Raw genomic sequence first — 15,266 nt, 5'->3', positions numbered from 1 at the left:
CAGTGATCAGTGTGAACATCAGTGTGAATGGTTATTCCCTGGTGACTTGACCCAGGAACATGTCTCCATTTGCCTTCCCGAAGACCTATGTAGAGATGTAAAAAAAAAAAAAACAGAAACAAAAAATATGCAGTGGTGATGCATATGATACTGATCACTAAGTCCATATATAACCTAGTGTTCCCATGGATCTTTCCTCTTCTCTCCCACAGAGCCTACAAGTATTTTCTTTTCTAGCTAGTAAAGGGAACAGAGGACAAGTTACTCTCTAATGTTCAGCATAAGAGGGGGATTTTCTTTTCTACTTCTGGCCAAGTACATGTTACAGGTGAGATTTTCCAAGGTGTCCTTGGCTGGCTGCAAAATCACAGAAGGGTTGAGGTTGTAAGGCAGGGCATCTGGCCCACCTCCCCTGCTTAAGGAGGGACACTTAGAGCCCCTTGCCTGGGACCATGTCCATAGGGTTTCTGATCATCTCCAAGCACAGAGACCTCATAATCTCTGGGACAATCCGTGCTAGTGCTCAGTCACCCTTACACTAAAAAAAAAGGTGTTTCCTGATGTTGAGGGACATTTACACATTTCCATTTGCACCCAGTGCCTCTGGTCCTGTCCCTGGGCACCTCTGTGAAGAGCCTGAACCAATCTTCTGTCTCAGACATTTGGTCCATGATAGTCCATGGCCCTGATGGTCCATGATGACAATATGGTGCTGGTTGCTCTTTATAGCTGAGTACAATAATGCTTTGAAGACATATTAAATGTCAGTATGTGCTTTTCCGTGAAAGCTATTGCTTAGAACTGGCAATAAAATAATTCAGAAGGAAATGGGTTTGACCATGAGCAGGAATGGAAGTAGTAATCACTGCAAGCCTTGTAGTAGGAAAATAAGAGCAAGATTTTTTTTCCAAAAACAGAGATGCAATATCCTTGGGTGTTTCAGAACAGGAAACATTTCAGGAAAATAAAATTAATGGTGTGCTAACCAAATAAATACATAAAATAACTCCTTTGGTTGTGCTAAATGAGAAGTCACAAATTATTTGTGCAATTCAGCTACAGGAATCCATCAGTATGAATTCTGCTTGAATGTGGGGGTGAAGAAGATAGGAAAGAAAAATGGCTCCATATCAGATACCATCTTGGTGTCTTCTGAAGCATTATTAAAAACAATGAGAATGCCAATTGTAACCAAGCTTGTACCTCATGGCCCCTGACAAAACTAGGTTATAATTCCCTTAATTAGTTTTAACAAGTGAAGTAAATACCTGTGTGGAAGAAAAAAGAAAAAAAAAAAAAAAAAGGAAGCTGTTTTACAAAGGAAGCTGAAGAACGGGAGCTTTCAAGGTGGCCTGCTGACAGAACAGGAATGTTTAAGGACCAAAACAATTGAGGTCTGTCTCCCATATAAGTTAGTAGGGGTTTTAGTAGGGCAATTCTAGAGACCTGTAGGCTCTATAACTACTATTAAATCATACAACCAAGCAAACCCTTAGGCAGCACAGGAACAAGTCTGAGTAGGGGAGTCACAGATTTCAAACCTGAAGTAACTACATCAGAGGGTCTCCCACTAAGACACAGAGAACCTGCTCAAGCAAGGGAAGCTTTCCCTTTATGACCCCCTCCCACTGCAGCAGCCCCAGGTATCTCTGGCTGCCTCCCAGCAGTGCTGCACTCGGCCAGTCCAGCACGAGCCTCATGCCAGCCTGAAAGAAGGGCCAAAAGCATGTACATTTTTTTAAACAATATTCAGCATCACTGCAGCCTTTGAGTGGCTCCAAATGTCTCTTGCAACCATTTCCTTAGCAATACCAAGAGATCTTCATTTTAAATACTATTCATGACACACAGACTGCACAGTCTACAAGACCAACCTTCTAATTGCAATTTTTTTCCAGAACAAACTGCATTGGAATTTTCAAGTATTTGTCCCACATATTCACAGGAAAAGAACTCACATAGCAAATAAATTTTTTGGCATGTATTTGCAAAAGTGTTTCAGAATGCCAGACTTGACCTGTGTGTGGCCAGACACTGAGGTTTTGCTTCAACTCAGGAATTTATTAAGATTTAACATGAAAATATTCAGTTTTAACATAATACACATCGTTGGCATTTGAATACATATTTACAGATTTATTTGAACTTTTCTTAACTGCAATTCTACAACTGAGCAACATATCCATAAGTGTTTCATAAACTTTCAAACACTTACATATTTATACATATAGTTTTTGCATATATATATATAAAAATATTTTTGAGACTCGAGGACTGAGAATAGTCAAAAGGACATTATTGCTACATTTCCATATTTACAAAAACAATGCATAAACCCATTCAAAACACCAAGCCATTGCAAAATAAGTTTCAAAACCCCCAAATTATAAAAATATAAATTTCAAGAACGAAAAAACCCAACCTCTTTCAGCTAAGTGTCTGTAAAGTACCGAGACATCTATAACAACTAGTTTGTCTACAGTTGCTCCAAAAGCCAACACATTACAAAAGAGCTTTTATAGCATAAAACTGAAAATGCTCAACAACTAGTATGCATAAGAGTGCATCCAAACAAATGGCTAACTTTGGAAAGGTGCAACAGCCTAAGTAAGTTCAGTGCAAATGGCTAATTTTTTTTCTTTAACTCTGAAAGACAGATTCCTGTAACAATAAACCAAATGCACAGTCAGAAATAGAAAGAGCATGGTACGCAATGTAACCCAAAATATACTACCAGTGTGTGTATTTACAATTGCCTTGTATTTGGGCAGTTAGTTACACATTTGAATTGCATGTAAACTCAACCAAAGTCCTGGTAAAGTAAGTTACAGAGTGCTTAAGTGCATTGTAAATAAATAGGTACTCAAGTAGTACTTTGCCTCTGAGAAATACTTCTCTCAATGCTTTTACTTAATTTTAGGGGTCAGAAACAAAGGAAGAAAAGAACCAGCAGTGTTCCTGGTGGGAAGAAAAGGGGCTAGAAAACACTTTTAAGCAAAATCCTTGGCTCAACAGATGCTGACCCCAAAGCTTCATGTCTATCAAAGAAGAATGAAAGGATTCTTTCTTTTATGCCATTAATAAATTTGGCACTTCTCCATTAGACTCTTCTCGATTATCATCTCCGGACTACCAGAGAAACAACTTGGGGTGGAGGAGAATAGCCCTTTCCAGTTAGCACTATCCAAGACTGCCTGTGGGAAAGATTCACCTGGGTAGGACAAGATAAAGAAAGGGCCCCCAGGAGACCATTATTTTTCTCTGCTCTCCCTTAGATAAGATGACTCATTAAACGGCCTCTTCTCTAGACACAGTTTACTAGAAGCAGCCTTCCTCCTCTTTTTTGATCAATTTGGCAGGATCCACCTATCTTTGGTGAACACTTTTAGATGCAACTATTAGCAAAATGAATGTCAAAGTCTTTGGGCACCCCAGGCAGAGGACCACAGAAGCAGTTCAGGCTCCATGGTGGAGTGAGACCCAGCAATGGGCAGCTTCATGCTGGCAGGGAATGCACCGGTGGAAGTAGTGCATATATCCATGGAAACAGTGCAACTGGTCTGCAAAGGTGACAGCACAGGTGGTAAATAAAAGTTAAAATCCATGCTCTTCCTCCCTTCTTCTCTGGCTTAAACCCCAGAGCTCCCAGGAGGGTTTCTAGCTGTGCAGATTTGAAAAGTCTTGGTTGCTTCACCTCTTTTTCCCAGGTAAATACAGCACCCTTATTGGCCTCCAACCTATGATGCCTGCCTGGGAAAGCCTCTTGGGCTTGGTTGGATGTGAAAAGGGGTTTAAAAAACCATTAACTTAATACTTGTTTCTTTTTCAACTTCAGAAAAACAAGATTAACTAGAAAATTACTGTATGCATTCCAGGCACAGATCCAGAGACGAATCACTGCAGATTTGGTTTGATCTACAGTCATCCAATTCCAAACAGTCATCCAATTCCACACCCTGGCTTATGATTTCTTTTGTCGGTTGTTTTTTTTTTTCCTTCACATCTGGCTCTCTACTGCAAATACACACAATATAGCGAAATATATACAGCTTCAATTAATACTGCAATGATGCCTGTAACCGTGCTCAGCAGATTAAGTTTATGTATAACAGTGCATGGTAAAGGACAGTATTACAACAACGTTTCAGCTACACAGTGGTAGAAGTGAGTAAAAGAAAGAGAAATTACTGAAGTTGTCCCCCTCTCAGCCCCTGCACAATACAAACAGCTAACACATCTGATCTCCTCTTCTTCATGTGCCACTCAAACATCTTCGCGTACCAGGAGAGGCTGAGTAGAGGAAGCACTGCTGCCCACTGAGTTAATCCTCACCGAGTGATCTGGAGCATTTCCTTGACTGGAAGGTGGGGTTGAGAAGTTGGCATAAACCTGCAGAAGCCAAAGACTGCTGTCAATACTCTGCAGACTGCTCCCTTCACACATTCTTGGAGAGCATTCCTTTCTTAGCCTTTTCCCACCGTGTACTACACACTGCTGTGGAGGGGTTGCAGCTCAGATGCTTTTTTGCAAATCAAAACAGTATCAAAAGGTCTTGGGCTTAACTACTACTTTAAAGAATCATGAAGCTCCATCTCAGTTACTAAAAACACTGTAGCTTCCAACTGCATGCCAAATTTCAGCTGAGCTAAAAAAAAAAATAGCTCAGGTTATTACTGAGCTCCCTCAGAAATCTCACTAATAATTCCTTCAGGTTCTTGCTTTTGTTTTAGTAATGCCTGCACCTGCCAAAAATACACTACAGGATGCAATTGAACACCAGCAGCTTTCAGTTTCCTCTTTTCTCAAATTGTCAGGAAGCCATGTACTCTCTGCCCAAACGAGGCATCCAGAAGGTAAAAGGAAGCTTTATTTTTAAATCAGGTTTAAACATACTTTTGTAAACCCTAGTAACACACAAAGTTATGGAGAGAGAAAAAACAAGTTTAGGATGTGCCTCCAGTTTTTCTTTTGACAGTTTTTTCCAGTTGCCTGCTCAGAATAAGCTTTCACTATGGAATGTTTGAAAGAGAAGCACATGCAGTTTGTCACAACGTACCTCCAAGGTTATGTAAATGGTATTAGGCGAGGCAAGCGAAAAGATACAGAAGAGCACCAAAACATCCACCCTTTCACCCAATGGCTTTCCTAATAAAAACTAATTATGCTTTATTTCTGAGATGTTTCTCAGATTAACAGAATTTTTCATAGTTTAGGATAAGATGAATTTGTGCAGTACCATTGCATTTTGTAACATCAAAATTGTTGTGACAGGTCTATCGTGAGTGAGAAACATCAGTAATGCAAAAAATGTTCAGTAGCTAATAAGTGTTGGGTATGGGCTTAGATAGATACTGTCTAATGGAATAGCCCAAACATCACTCCTATGACCCACACTGATGCAGCAAAGCTACATAAGCAATACTAGAAATGCAGTGCCTGGGCTCTTTGCTTCTCACAGCTCTAGCGTGACATATTGCTTGAAACTGCTTAATCCATAACTTACCCGGGGGGCATTTTCTGAAAGCTGCTGCTCTATCATCTGTACAATTTGTTTAAATGTGGGTCTCTGTAAGGGATCAGCATCCCAGCAACTCTTCATTATGTCATACCTGTAAAGATACAAAAATTAAATACTGCTCATAAAGAAATCCTTAGTTCTTATTTCTCCTGCATCATTATTTGAAACAAAAATGTTGCATCTTTAAATGACTTTAAGAACAGGAATGGTGCTGCTAACACCTGTGTTTGTGACAACAGAGAGCTCACCACTAATGGGAGGCTCTGGACACAGTGTTCTTTGACAGCTTGTTAAATGCCAATCCATTTACAAAATAGTGAATTAGGAATGTCTCATAAAGATCAGTAGACAGTCCTCTTGCTGTCAGGAAGTACAGCACAAATGCAGATGCTGTACAGTCTGGTAATACATATCACTGACTTTATCTGAAGTAAAAATGTTTAATTATGTTCTGTGATCTGTCAATAATTTATTGACAGAGAGCAGGTGCCATGACAAAGTGATCAGATGGCACAAGCCATAAGCGTATTTCATTGCTTGTAACAACACAGGCATGTATTCTACTAGTTAGAGTACATGAATTATTTAAAACATGAAAAGAACCTCAAAAAATGACAATGGGACAGTGCAATGAGCCTTATTGAAAGAACAGAAGCTTCCCTTCCTTCACATCTTTACTGATGTTTGGATGATTGGAGGTGCTGGTTGCTCACTTACATTTCAGGTGGTGCACACTCAGGGCTGAACATCCTGTATCCCTCTTTGATCATTTTATAGAACTTGGAGTCCACGGGTATCCCTGGATAGGGGCTGCTTCCTGTTGAGAGAGCAGGTGAATAACATGATTTCTGCATCCACAGTAAACCCCAAGATGAAACAGATATGAAGTACACATAAGGAGCTTACCTAAAGAAAAGAGCTCCCAAAGCAATATCCCATAAGACCAGACATCACTCTCAAAGGTGTAGACGCAATTGAAAATACTTTCAGGTGCCATCCACTTCACAGGAAGACGAGCCTTTCCAGGGAAGAGGGAAAAAAATAAGAAATTAGACATAAGGAATAAAGATTCACCAAAGTAAAATAAACTTGTTCTGGTTTTTGTGTGCATTAAATATTTTTAAAATCTAGAAGCATCCAACCAAAAAAGAAACTTTTAGCATTTTAGAATCTCCAAGTGCTGCATTGCTAGTGATCCATCTTTCTGTGGGTCTACCAAGCTAATACTGTTCCTTGCACTCTGACTTTCTGAATACTGTTTGACTCCTTCTGTCTAGTTAATAAATTATATCAGGAAGTCAGAGGAAAATCATGTAAGTTATCATGGCATGGTTCCTTAAGCACATAACCAAGTCTACTTTGGTGGACTGGCTAGCACAGGCAGACAAATAAGATTCACATGGTTGAGATGCTTCAAGGCTTTAGTCAACACATCTGTATTAACTCCTCAGTCTTATCAGCAGAAAAAATAAAATTCAAATTAAAGTAATATATATTAATATATATATTTTGGGCAGAAGTGTTGATCTGCTGGAGGGAAGGAAGGCTCTACAGAGGTATTTGGGCAAACCGGATTGATGAGCCAAACCAACTGTATGAGGTGCAAAAAGGCCAAGAGGTGGATCCTGCCCTTGGGTCCCAACAAGCCTATGCCTTGCTACAGGCTGGAGGATGAGTGGCTGGAAAATTGTCCAGCAGAAAAGGACCTGTGGATACTGGCGACAGGGACTGAACATGAGCCACTGAGTGCCCAGGTGGCCAAGAAGGCCAATGGCACCCTGGCCTGTGTCAGCAATAGTGTGGCCAGCAGGACCAGGGCAGTGATTGTCCCCTTGTACTCAGCACTGGTGAGGCTGCACCTCAAATCCTGTGTCCAGTTCTCAGCCCCTCACTACAACATTGACATTTAGGTACTGGAGTGTTTCCAAAGAAAGGCAATGAAGGTAATGAAGAGTCTGGAACATAAAGCCCTACAGGGAGCCGCTGAGGGATCTGGAGTAATTTATCCCAAAGCTCTCTGCAGCTACCCAAAAGGAGGCTGTAACAAGGTGGGATCTGTCTCTTCTACACAAGTGACAGGACCACAGAAAATGGCCTTGAATTGTGCCAGGGGAGGTTTGGATTGGATATTAGGAAAAATTCTTCCCCAAAAGGCCTGTCAAGTACTGGAACAGGCTGCCTGAGGAAGTGATAAGTCACCATCCCTGGACGTATTTAAAAGATGTGTTAGATGTGGGGCTTAGAGAAATGGTTTAGGGGACTTGGTAGTGCTGGGCTTAGCAGTTGGAGTGAATGATCTAAAAGGTCTTTTACCACCTGAACAATTCTATGATTCTGTGATTTTTTATAAGTTTGTGTGGGTATAGAAAAATCCCTTATGAATGCTAACTGGAGCAGAAGAAAGGACACAGGAAGCCTTTGCATTTGCTTCCTTCCTCTCCCTGGTTTGCCCTTTCCTTGTCTGATTGTAGGAGCTGGTCAGACCTCTGTCCTAAACACTCTTCCTGCTTTGGAAGAAACCAGACCTTTTTCTTCCAATGATCAGAGGGCTTGAACACATCTCATGTGAAGAAAAGTTTGAGAGAGCTGGGGTTTCTCAGTCTGGAGCAGAGAAGGGAGACCTCACTGCAACCAGTATAAAGAGGACTTACGACAAAAGATGGAGAGAGACTTTTTACTGGGCCTGTGACGACTGAACAAGGAAAAGTGGTTTTAAACTGAAAGGGAATGGATTTAGATTGGAAACAAGGAAAAAGAACATTATAAGCATGGTGAGATTCTGGAACAGGTAATCCAGAGAGATTGTGGATACTTCATTGAGGCAACATTTCCAACACTGGAGATGTTCAAGGTCAGATTGGATGGCACTCTAAGCAACCTGATCTAGTGAAAGATGTCCTTGCCCATGGCAGAGGGGTTGGACTAGATGATCTTAGAGGTCCTTCCAACCCAAATCATTCTATGATTCTGTGATTCTATGAACTTGGGAAATTTAAAGGATAACCTAGACAAATAAAACAATTGCACACACTTCCCTCCTAAGCTGCTGGTCTAAACTTCCTGCTCCCAGGACTCTTTATGATCAGTCAGCTCTTGATCTGACCTTGAGCCTGAAAGTAGCTTGGTTACACTAAATGCTATTCAATATTTTGTCACAGCAAGCATTCATTAATTATTTCAGCTCCTATTGCTCCCTAACATGAACATCCAGGCAACCAATAGCTGGTACTGATGTTGTTTTGAAGAAAACCAATAAACCTGTCTGTCTCACAGCCTAAAATAAGGATGCTGTAGGTATCTAAGACATCAAGGCCTGCTGGGTAACAGCACTGCAGAATAGTTATGTCATCCCTGAGGTACCATGGATTGACTGAAGTTAACTGAGTGGCAAACCCCTTTGGTGAGAGATGCTCAGGTGTGGGATTTTCTCCCTTTAACAGCTTGCCAAGGCCAGGACAGGTTAAGCTTCAGATCATGCGTTGTCAAGCCTCTAAGTAATGACCAGCCCCTCATCATTAAGATCATGAAGCCCTCAGTTGAACTGGGGACAAGGGCTGCCTTGCTGAACAGGGATCTTCTCCTTTGAGAAACAGTGCAAGCAGCAGCTGGCTGCACCTATCTGACACAGATTAAAACATTAAGCCAGGCAGCATAAATCAGTTTGAGATGCAAAATACCTATACTTCATAAACACTTCCCCAGCTTAACCACAGAGAAGCTCGATTTTCTTTTGTAGTAGGGCTCTTTTTACTGCACTGGTACTTTAAAGGGGACTGCAAGTGCTGCCAAGGTAATCTGCACCACTTCAAAGTGCCTTTGTACCCCTCCAGAGGTTTAATAGGTACTTGTGAGGTCGGTACTCTTCTACATGGGAGGTTTTAAACTTTTCTCATCAAAATATAGTGTCTTGTTCCAACCCTGTTACAGGATTTGAACCACAGCTGCAAACTAAAGTGGTCTTTGTTACACATACAAGGTTATGATATCTATATTGAATCAGAGAAAACCAAGATGTTTTTGCCTCCCACTGATGCACTAATCAGTAAATTCATGCTTTAGTTTTCATTGTCTGAGTGCTCCCTTACAGAAAAGGATAAGCTAAATAAAACCCTAATTATTTAGATATTTTTAAAATAAACTATTTCAATAATGGACAAATAGTGCAATGCCCAGGGAAAATGTTTCCAAATAATTCCAAAATTTAGGACTGGGATACTAAAGTATTTCCATGTCAAAACCAGCAATTACTTACAGAGCAATACCTTTGAGTATATTCATGTATAGTAAGAAGACTGGACATTATATTAGTGCAGCAAAAACATTTCTTCCACTACAATATACATTCAGGTATGAGCACATATTTTCCAGTATAACAAGTATAAACCAAGGATTTTGTCAGCACACACATCTATGTCAGAAATTTTCTCCCCTAGCCAATATATATATATATATATATATATACACACTAGAACTGGAAAATCCAGATTTCCATCTAACTAAAAAAGACTTTTATTTGCAGATCAAGACAACAGGAACTTGCTTAACTTAAAACAAGTGCATTAAGTATCATGTATACTTACATTTCCTTTGACCACGTAATTTGAGTCATTCCTTATATCTCTTGCCAGGCCAAAGTCACAGATTTTAGTAATTCGACCATGAGTTAGAAGAATATTTCTTGCGGCCAGATCCCTATGAATGCACTAAATAAAGGCAAATAAACAAAACTAATTGATAATATCCCTAACAGGCTTGGTTACCTGTTTACTTAGCTGTGTAACTTACTATATTATGCATTTTAAGGCAAGCTGTAAATCACAATGAAGCCATGTGCTAATAACCTTACTCAGATGAGTAAACATTCTGATATTGTATATTTACAAGAATTACATCAATCTACAGTAATAAGGTTGTCTATGCATTTAGTTTAGAAAATACCAGTTGCAGTCATTGAATTTTGCAGTGTTTCACATCCTCAGCTAAAATTTTATGTACTTTTTTCTGATTTATCAAAACTATCATTTGTTTCCTAATACAGGACAAAGTAGAGGGAAAATGTGTTTTGTTTCCAAAATAGTCCCAATATTCTATTAAGTAGCTATTGTCATTTATATAGAAGTGCTGAAAATCTGAAAACAGGGAAATTATGCTAACAACTTCAAAGCACACAAACACAGAAACTGAATCCTATAACAGAAATAATCATCTGGAAAGCTGAATTATTAAGTACCTACAAGAGCTTAAGCAGACTTAGGTATTTTAAAATAGTGGAAATTCTCACATGCCAGTATCTTTCAATGTATGGTCATGCATTCAGTGACCTAACCACCTTATAGTCCAGTTTTTACTTTAGAAGTGGGCATGTGTTGGTAATTGCAGTTCCAGAAGGGTGCCTGAGTTTCCCAGCAGCTGTGTTTCTTTGTATAAAACTGTGGAGCTCATGTGTGTTTGTTAGAGAATGGAGGCGATTCTCTAACAAAATGATTTCTTCTTTCATCTGGAAAGGAAAGTATTAAGCTTCAGCTTTACTGATGGTATTTAGCATGCAGGCCACAGCTGTTTAAAAATAACTGAAGACAGTGCAATTTTTCTTTTTTCCTTGGAATACAGAACTTTTGGAATTTCTAACCAAAAAATGACCTAAAATATCAAAAGTCATGAAAATCAAGCTGAGAAAATAACTGCAGATTGCACAAGTAACTTAATGTCTGTCCCTTTAGCATGCTTATAGGAGGAATGATTTTCAGTAGTTCCACTCTTTTGGTAGACTCTCATTCACTTCTGTATACAAGGCATTCTTCACTTGGCATATGTACAGCTGTCATACAGCACTGAAGCAGTAAGGTGAAGGAACAGCCAAGAGTCAGTATGGCTCTGCCTTGTTCCTCCAGAATCAGTGCAGTTTGCATTGAACAGAGACTTTGTCCAAGGGAGGAAGCTCTGGCTTGTGATTAAGGCACAGAGTGCTTAAGGCAGCTGCCCTCCCAGAACAAGCTCCTATCTCAACTCCTGTACAGCCTTGACAAGTAGTACAAGAGCAGCTGGGTATTCTGTGTGCTGCATGCTGGTCTTCATGGACCCTCCTGCCTCAGGGATGTGAGGCAATCTGAGGCACCTTGCCTCCTTGGGAATCTATCTACCAGCTCACCCATGGCAGTCTGCATTAACTAATTTAACTGCTGGAGCCACAAGAGTGTAAGTATACAACAACTGAAGAGGACCAGTAACATATTAGTGCACTTGCAGTTTAACTCTGTGATATAGGTGTTAACTTGGCCCTGCCAAAGCAATAATGCGCATTACTTCCCATCCTCAAGGCGAGGTGATTTTACATTCTTTATTGCCTTTGCTATTTAATGTCACTGTGTCTGTAAAAATGGAAGGACTATAAATAAAAAGTCACCAACAATAATACATAGTGGATCCAGGGGCTACTCTTTAGGAAAACAAAAGAAATAAAGAATGTCTGTCTAAGCACTGCATGTCCTCAACAGTGAAGGATGCAGGAGTGTGGTGAATCTGTGTATCATCTGTAATATGGTATGTTTGCATGTCAGGCCTGTTTTGAATGTGTTGATAAATGAAAAATTAACGGCTTATGCTTTGTTTTGGAAGAAAGAACAGTGGGAGAAAAAACACAAGTGCAAAAACAAGTTTTAATGTGCACTTTCCTCAGAGAAGAGTTCAAGACAAATTTCCCAATAGTAACACAGGACTCCAGGGTTGTCTTCCTTTCCTTGAATTGCCTAAGTTTGGTTTTACACTTTATTTAAGGTGCACCCATAGTAACTGCATTAGTTACAATGCTTGCATGTTAAATGGCATTTTTGCAATAAAATGTAAGAAAAACCCCAGGAAGATACTAATTATGCTGTGCTTAAGGCTTCTTTATAAATCCCCTTCTGTTATACGATACCTCTCCTCTGAAACCCAGAGGAATGTCTATTCAGTGTAGCCAATGAAGATTTTTTGTGGGTCTCTCAGCTGATCTGATCTTTTCAGAAAATTAAAAATTAAGACATTTTCTGTGACTTAAGCCATGCTTACAAAAAAGAGCACACAATGTGATATCTCCCCTGTTTAAGGCAGTATTCTGCATGAGAGAAGTAACAAGTGCAGTATTTTTTAAAACTCATGCAAATAGATACCTTTGCACTGATTCAACTACCCTCAGCAGTGGATATGCAATAGCACTGCTTTGCACTGACTTCTGTCTTAGGGGATATAAAACATCACTTTTGGCCAGTAAGCACAGTATACAACTCTAGCACCATGTAAAGTTTCAAGTATGGGAGGGAGCCTATCAGTTTGCAGTGCTTGGTGAAAAGAACACTGAAATATTCAGCATTTAAACACACAGATCACATTAAAACACTGAAAGTGACAAAACATCTACAGATTCTGTCCATCTCTGAAAAATTCTTAACTTACGTTTTTGGAGGCAAGGAAGCTCATGCCCTTTGCCACCTGGTAAGAAAAGCTTAGCAGATCTTCTACATCTAAAGCAAGTTCATCATCTTCTGGCATAGAAAGGGCAACATCCTGATCAGTGTAGGATCCTACAAAATGTAAACAACAGCTTTTGAGTTAAGTAAGTGTAATCATGCAGAGTTGTTTTGACATTAAACAATACAGCAATTTTAGTAAGTACCAGTCTAGAATCACATGAATAGCCCATCACCAAAAAGTAAAAAATAATCCTGATACTCCATTTAAGTGTGAAGAAATTAAAATTACAGCATATTGTTATTTTTCAAGCCTTCTCACATCAATTACTGAGTTTTAAGTATCCTTGTTCATAAAAGACAAATATGCTAAAACTGAACAAATCCATAAAGCCTGTTTTCCTGCACTCCCATCAGCAAACAGAATTCCTTGTCACTGAACTCACCAGACTTCACAGGTCGTTTTTTGTCAGCCTTTGGTGGGACTGCATATGACACTCCTGGTTTCATGTCCATGTACTCATTGGCAACATCACTGTAGAGGCAGCAAATCAAAAGAAACCTAGTTTACTGAAAAAGGTCTCAAAAGCTATCCAAACAAAAAGTCAACATCAGGCCAACGTTCTGAATAATTGCTTTACAGATGATCAGTTGACTGGAAATTCATGGGTGTCTGAAAAAAATGAGGAAATGCTTGCACAGAAAGAAAGGTTTGTTGGTACAGTTAATGGTACAACTCAAAGTTTCGAGTTGGCTCAGGTGAGCAAACAAAACCATTCACATAAATACTGTTTATACAGACTTCATTCTCTATAAATTAACATCCAGATATTTCACAGGATCTGCTAGCGCTTTTTCTGCTTAGGCCAACTTCTACCAGACTATTTCAGCAGCTCAATTGGCAATTGAAATTCAGAAGACAAATGGCAAAAAATGTTAAATTCAGAAATTCCCAAGTTCCATAGGGGATTCATATGCATTTCAAAAAATCAGTTGAGGCTTGGGACAGCCATCTGCCAGATTCTTTTAAGTTTAAATTTTCTTATTGCTATATATAATTCAAATGTATTCAGATTTTCATACTACATGGTTTATACAGTTAGGCACCTTTAGAAATGATGGATGTACTTTGGCATTTTTCACTTCATTACCATTAGAATTCATATACTCCCTTAGCCTGAAACATCTGCTTAGTTTAAGAACAACAAATGCAGCCACAGAGCTAACATGGGAAGGAGCAATGAGATCACCAATAGCTTTTGTTACCACCGGAAATATATCTGACATATTCAGCAGCAGAAAATACTAAGATGAGAATTTTGTAAATACTCTGCTGTTAGTAAATAAGTCAATTTACAATTTGCAGTTTGCAAACTCAATTAACAATAACTCAATATGCTTAAGCAGCAAGATCCCTTCACTGAACAGAGGGCAATGGCAAATTTGGAGGGGCAAACACCTGCAATGGCAAATCACAGCCTTTATGTTCATCACCCCAGTGGTCCCAACCTCTCTGGGGCATCTCCAGCTACCCATTCATTGCCATGGCACAAACAGTTTCACCAGTACTAGGCCTTGCTGGGATAAAGAATTCTTCCAACTCCTTAGGTCTGCCTGCTTCTTTCGTGACTGCCAACACAAAGTAATAGGCCCAGTGAGGCAATAAAAAGACTAAAATTTAGAATGAGAAGGTATTTTAATAGGCCCTAGGTTTTGGTAAGCTGTCTCTCACTTTGCAAATGGAAGGAAATCTGCTTGGAAACACCCTTGGAAAGAACTCTGGGATGGTATATAAAACACAGCAGTTAAAAATATAAAGACGAATTAAGTACAAGTTTAATCTCAGCCATGACACAGGTTGTTTCACCACAAAATGCAGTGAACTGTCAGTGGCAGCCTGCTGCTGACATTTTAAGACACTGGTTTCATTTTGTAAAAAGTCATTTATGAAGGCAGGAATTTGGGAGAACTCAGGGTACTAACGGCCTGACACTGGGGAAAATACCATTTAAGCTAACAAATAAGCATTACCAAAGTTTAATAATAGTAAACACAAAAAAATTGGAGCCAAGGAGGTGCATGAAATAACTGCAGAAAATCTGATAAAGAAGAGAAACAAAGGGCGCATACAATCCACTCTGTATATAATGACACTGTTCAAATAAACCACCCCCTGAACAAATAGCCTCTTAATTAAATTGTTTTCTTGTGCAGCAGAGAATCTTCAAAGCCTTCTGCATTAAATGTTTCTCCACACCTCTTATCCCTAATAAACTTTGATTTTTCCTCCTTCCCAATTATCT

The 15,266-nt window shown here is 39.5% G+C and overlaps 1 protein-coding gene across 1 annotated transcript in view; it reads right to left on the bottom strand.

Annotated features, from left to right (window-relative positions):
- Positions 1–2,040: 2,040 nt before the first annotated feature.
- Positions 2,041–15,266, bottom strand: part of KIT (KIT proto-oncogene, receptor tyrosine kinase) — a 55,363-nt gene continuing 42,137 nt past the window's right edge. Inside the window, exons 15-21 of the mRNA XM_021530034.1 lie at positions 13,410–13,498; positions 12,950–13,077; positions 10,099–10,221; positions 6,425–6,536; positions 6,236–6,335; positions 5,504–5,609; positions 2,041–4,389 (exon numbers count right to left, since the gene is read on the bottom strand). Coding sequence (XP_021385709.1) covers positions 4,264–4,389; positions 5,504–5,609; positions 6,236–6,335; positions 6,425–6,536; positions 10,099–10,221; positions 12,950–13,077; positions 13,410–13,498 — 784 coding nt within the window. The 3' untranslated portion in view covers positions 2,041–4,263. The remainder of the gene's footprint in view (positions 4,390–5,503; positions 5,610–6,235; positions 6,336–6,424; positions 6,537–10,098; positions 10,222–12,949; positions 13,078–13,409; positions 13,499–15,266) is intronic.

Source organism: Lonchura striata, chromosome 4 (genome assembly GCF_046129695.1).
Source record: "Lonchura striata isolate bLonStr1 chromosome 4, bLonStr1.mat, whole genome shotgun sequence".
Classification (NCBI taxonomy): Eukaryota; Metazoa; Chordata; class Aves; order Passeriformes; family Estrildidae; genus Lonchura; species Lonchura striata.
Note: the sequence above shows the minus strand (reverse complement) of the source record. Positions and strands in the feature narration are given on the sequence as shown.